Source organism: Armigeres subalbatus, chromosome 2 (genome assembly GCF_024139115.2).
Source record: "Armigeres subalbatus isolate Guangzhou_Male chromosome 2, GZ_Asu_2, whole genome shotgun sequence".
Lineage (NCBI taxonomy): Eukaryota > Metazoa > Arthropoda > Insecta > Diptera > Culicidae > Armigeres > Armigeres subalbatus.
Genome location: NC_085140.1, coordinates 340,710,289 through 340,715,243, shown reverse-complemented (window position 1 = coordinate 340,715,243; position 4,955 = coordinate 340,710,289). Strand labels below are relative to the sequence as shown.

At 40.1% G+C, this 4,955-nt stretch overlaps 1 protein-coding gene and 1 long non-coding RNA gene across 6 annotated transcripts; both read right to left on the bottom strand.

Annotated features, from left to right (window-relative positions):
• Window positions 1-361: 361 nt before the first annotated feature.
• On the bottom strand, window positions 362-4,955 carry LOC134212847 (uncharacterized protein DDB_G0271670). 5 transcript variants are annotated; one of them, XM_062691075.1, is made up of 6 exons: window positions 4,766-4,783; window positions 4,552-4,635; window positions 3,918-4,196; window positions 3,290-3,673; window positions 3,033-3,230; window positions 362-1,955 (listed from the first exon to the last, which is right to left on the bottom strand). In XM_062691075.1, the coding sequence occupies exons 3-6, from the start codon at window positions 4,127-4,129 to the stop codon at window positions 1,205-1,207; spliced, it is 1,545 nt and encodes a 514-aa protein (XP_062547059.1). In that variant the 5' UTR covers window positions 4,130-4,196; window positions 4,552-4,635; window positions 4,766-4,783; the 3' UTR covers window positions 362-1,204. The 5 variants fall into 5 exon arrangements, with proteins under 5 accessions (XP_062547059.1, XP_062547055.1, XP_062547057.1 ...); XM_062691071.1 differs by lacking the exon at window positions 4,552-4,635 and having other exon boundaries at window positions 4,766-4,955; XM_062691073.1 differs by lacking the exon at window positions 4,552-4,635 and having other exon boundaries at window positions 3,918-4,551; window positions 4,766-4,879.
• LOC134212849 (uncharacterized) lies at window positions 1,986-3,025 on the bottom strand. Its single transcript, XR_009979358.1, has 2 exons — window positions 2,482-3,025; window positions 1,986-2,335 (listed from the first exon to the last, which is right to left on the bottom strand). It is a non-coding gene; the product is annotated as an uncharacterized LOC134212849 (long non-coding RNA).

Here is a 4,955-nt window from a genome sequence, read left to right as displayed (position 1 = left end):
ATCAAACACGGAATATTATTATTATGCTTTATTATCACTTCTTTTAATTTTACTAACTCTACCGCTCAGTTGGATTAAATTCATACACGTTTTTAATTTACTTTTTTTTTCAATTACTGTTATTCATAAGAAAGAACGACATTCGATAATTTGAATAACAAACCATGAAACATAGAGAAACTTCCATTTTAATCCCTAATAGGGCGATCATACACCTTTGCGTGAATTTTCGCCCGACCACACGGGAGAACAAGCAAATAAGGACCAAACCTATTCATCACAGAAACAAAAAGAACAAACCGAAATGATGCGCAACGTATTTTCCATCACATTTCAACAAACTACGGCACAAGCGACCGGATATTTTATACGAAATAGCGTAATGTTTATTGCTTTCCTAGTATATTGTGCATTATCTGACTACATGAATCATCTTCCAATTGTATAACAATAGTATTGAGTGGAGGATGATGAAGTGTATCTGACTCGAACTACATTTTTTTTTGTGGAATCTGTTTTCAGATATCATTAGTTTGGTATTGATTGAACTCTACTAAGTGAAATGGTAAATAGACTATGATTTGTTTTTGGAATATTCAGACTTCGTTTCAGGAATAAAGACCTTTAATTTTTCAAGGGAAAGTATTTTTTGTGAGATATGTGGGAATATGAGTAACTTGGATTCTAATTAACCCGCTGATGACTGCATAAACAGAAAATATTCGAAAATGATTCCTTAACTGGTTCATTAGTAATCTAACTTGGTTTGTGTGTTTTATGTAGTATGTGTACTACCTATAACCGCATATTAGTCCGATATTTAATATGTTTCTATATACAAGGAACTAATATACAGTTACGATCTGTTCTTTCAACGTAAATGTGTCTTCAATGTGAATAGCTTCCGAAATGTTCGTCTACCAACTATCTATATACATTTAGCAACTAACAACGCGAAACAATGGTATTGGACACACGGTTATGTCTCTTATATTCGAAATGAAAAAAACTTCCTAAGACCTTAAGACTAAACTACCTATACAAAGATAAAGAAAAGAGAAAATAGATTGGAAAACAAAGCTTGCTCATGTTTTCCTAAGCGTTTAGTAGTGTGGCTGCTTGTTACTCACGGGGTTATATGCCCGTCTATGTCTATCCCAGTAAATCAAACAAGCGATCTTTGCCATTATCAAATCGAACTCATTCAGGACTCCGCAATTTCGATATTGCTTGCCAAGAACGCTCCGGTTCCATTGGTTGCCCGGGCGGATGCAAGTACACCCGACCCGAATGTCAAAGGACAGAGAGAGCTGTTGCTCTCACTATTGTTATCATTGCTAGCGCTGCTAATGCTTCCGGTACTCAGCCTATGACTATTGCTTACGCTACTGCTGCTATCCAGGAGCCCCGACTCAGTTCGTTCTTCGAACGCCCGAGTAGTCTTCAAAACTTCCTCCATGATGGCCTCGGAAGACTCAGTTGTCGCCATACTGGAACTGCTCGCCACGGCATTCAAATCAGTAATATCCTCATCGCAATCAATTTTTGCCGCTCCGGCTGAGCTACTAACCGTGGCATCCAGCGGGAGCCGTTTATTTACATTCGGCTGGATATGTTGACCGCTGCTGCTGCTTACTCCGCAGTCCATCATCATCAGTGATGATGAGGACGAGGAAGATGGCGGTGAGTCTGAATGAATAGGAAGAGTGGCGCTATTTGCAGTGTTGAGGCCACCACTATGTTGGACGACGCCGGCGCTCGGTATTCCCCCACTTGGTAGGATGTTGTTCGGTACTGTGAGCTGCCCGGATCCAAGCTTGGTGACGAAAAATTTGGGTGTTATTCGACCACTGCTCGGAGCATTATTGCTACCGTTTTCGAACGATGCCGTAGAAGAGTCTGGACTAGCGCAAATTGGTGACGGGGAAGGGGTTTGACAACTCGGTGAAGTACCTCTGCAAAAAAATTTAAAAAAAAGATTAGAATACATTTTAAACTAAATAGTATTTAATTCCAACTTGTAAAACCAATATGTTAGAGTGTCGTTCAAAAGCACACGAATGTTGAACCTGTTAATTGTGTTTTCTTATCAACTTGAAACATCCAATTTATCTTCCTGGAATATTCATGCATGGTTTGGTATATAATTGGACGAATTATAATTCACATTTGTTATTTTAATATCAATTGTGTTCTTTAGACTTTAACCGAAGTGGTCTGTGTGCAGTACGTTAAAGTCCTCTTCACTCCGCTCGGCCCACTACTGCACGACGCCAATTACGCATGCTACGGACGATCCATAAATCTTCTTTCGCTTGAATGACCATCTTGCTCGCTGCGAACATAAATAACAATTCAAAGTACGATAAAAGACATTGAAAACTTGTTGTATTATGTCAATGAATGAACTAATACGCGATAAAAACATTTAAGAATTGTAGGTAATTGAGTACTTTCGTGAATGAACCATATTCTGCGCACCTTTTAATAGCTGATAGAAAGTCCGTCGTTGATGTTAGTTACGACGACCGCCCATGCGTGAATTAAAAATTAAGAAAATTATTTTGAGCTTTTTAGTGGAATGTCTTTACTTGTCATAAGACGAGTTTGTACAATCCCATTGAATTCCACCACTTAATTGTATCTTGACAGATACGTATTTCGACCTCAACAGTAAGGCCGTCTTCAGTGTCTCGTACTTGACTCGACTTCAATGGGATTGTACAAACTCGTCTTATGACAAATAATTTAGAGATTACTGCAATGTTTCGTGACATCGTGTTAAAAATGCGCAGAATCAGGGGCGATTACAGTACTCCAAGAAACAGACGCAAACGATTAACCACTTTTATAGACAACTATATTACATATGCTGGTCCGAGACTCTTGTCTTCAGATGCCTTATACTTTTTCTTAATATACATACTTAAGATTCTTTCTACGAAACAATTCCCTTGAAATGCATTTTTCGATGTTATCATGTTAGGCACCTAACAACCTGTAATTATAATGCCCAATATGCTGATGCTCACCTTTCTGATGTGAAAATTTTCTTCAATGGCGGCGGAGAACAACAATTTCCGTAGTTGTCGTCCAGATCAAACTTTCTTTTCACCGACGAACTAAGAGGGCTAGGTCTGATCGGACAAGGAGACATTGACCGCCGGGTGTAAAATTTCCTCGTTGGCGACGGCGACGTTGTGGGGTATTGTAAACCAAGTCCACCGCGGCTGGAAATTAAAACTCACAATTAGTTACCTATTTAGGTGGGATTAATGGTTCTGCTTACCTGGTGGGTGAAGGACTAGAGCAATAACTTGTACCAATCGAAGGCAGGGCTACCTGCAACGGATTGCCAAGATCGTCATTATTTTTGGCACTAGACGAGAACGACCAGTTCTCCGTGACCAGCGTTAGGTCCTCATAACTCTGCGACATTTGCATGGCCGAATGGATTTCCCGCTCGTGATTAACCTCACGGCTATTGCTCAGATCGGCACATTCTTCTTGACGCAGCTGCGATATCCGGGGAGTCAACCGCGGTCCCGGAGTGCAACTACCCGACCGGCTGGGACTAGAACTGCCGTTGGATATGACAGCCAATGGGCTAAAACTGGCCGAGAATCGGCGCGTACGTGTGAATATGTTAGAAAAGGAAGTAGGTGGAGGATCCCTGAAAAAGAATCCATTGTGAACTAAAATGCAACCAAAAACGGAATGAAAATTCGGGGTGGGCACAAAAAATATGAAATACGAGACTTTAAAATATTCTTTTGTTTTGTAATGCAAACTATTTTTTTACATGATTCTCTGTTGCTAAATTTATAATGGATGCATGTACCAAGAACATAAATTTAAAAATAGTTAATAATTATTTATACAACCACCGTGGCCACCCCGACTAAACTACCAATTACCTGTGAATGTTTGAACCGGAGGTATTCAGATTGGAAGCACTGGAAGACGACATCGACTGAAGGTGGTTAGGCGATTGATGCTGATGCTGTAGGAACATAGTGTTGGTATTGTTGCCATTGTTTGTGGGATTTGTGGTGTGGCGCAGAGGAGACGGCTGTTGTGTTGAACCTGCAACGGTACTGCCATCCTGATGAGATTGTCCTTCATCCATTGGCACTACTATAGGATGGTTCACTCCAACGGCCGCCGATGGCAGCAAGTTATTTATCTGCGGAGCGCTGGAACAGCGTTTTAGGGAATTTGGTGAATCCACATCCATTTTGTGGCTAGTTTCTCAATATTTCCTTCGACGCGACCCCAAAAAAACAGAAAATGTTCCTCAATTGCAATAATTTTGTGTGGAGACCTAATAATATTATCCTTTCTAATCTTTTTCCAGTGGGTGGTCGCTACTTTTCGGGGGGGCAGAGCCCTAATAATTAGTCTAATTTTTGGGTAAATATTATGCTTTCAAATAGCTTCTGAAACTGCACTAATGAACATCAAATTGTCACCGCACATATTTTAGACTCTTCTGTTACATTTTCCACCCGAAAATACCCGTAAAATCTAATTTTCCGCACTTAAACACACCTATAAATCAAACATGGAGAACTTTTTCACTCTCGAAGACGGGTTCGCTGATATTCTTTCGTGCTCGACTTGAAAAGCTTCTCGCTGGCAAAGGGGCAAAAATTTTCAAATGTCGTACGAACTGTCAGATTTGAAAACTGATGTGTGAATAAATGCATTGATCGCAAACAAAACTTTCAAAAGAATTATGATTTTTTCATTTTCCACATCTCACAATTGTAACAGAAAATACAAATCGAGTCGTGCACCACTGAAGGGTTTATTTTCCAAGATTTCCCACGCGAACAAACGAAATTTCACGAAATTCTGACCCATCAAAGGAGGACTTGGCAGTTTGTTGTTTTCCGCTTCCACCACGGGATTCTGTTTTGTTGACATTTGGTTTCGCTCGAAAACTTCGCGCA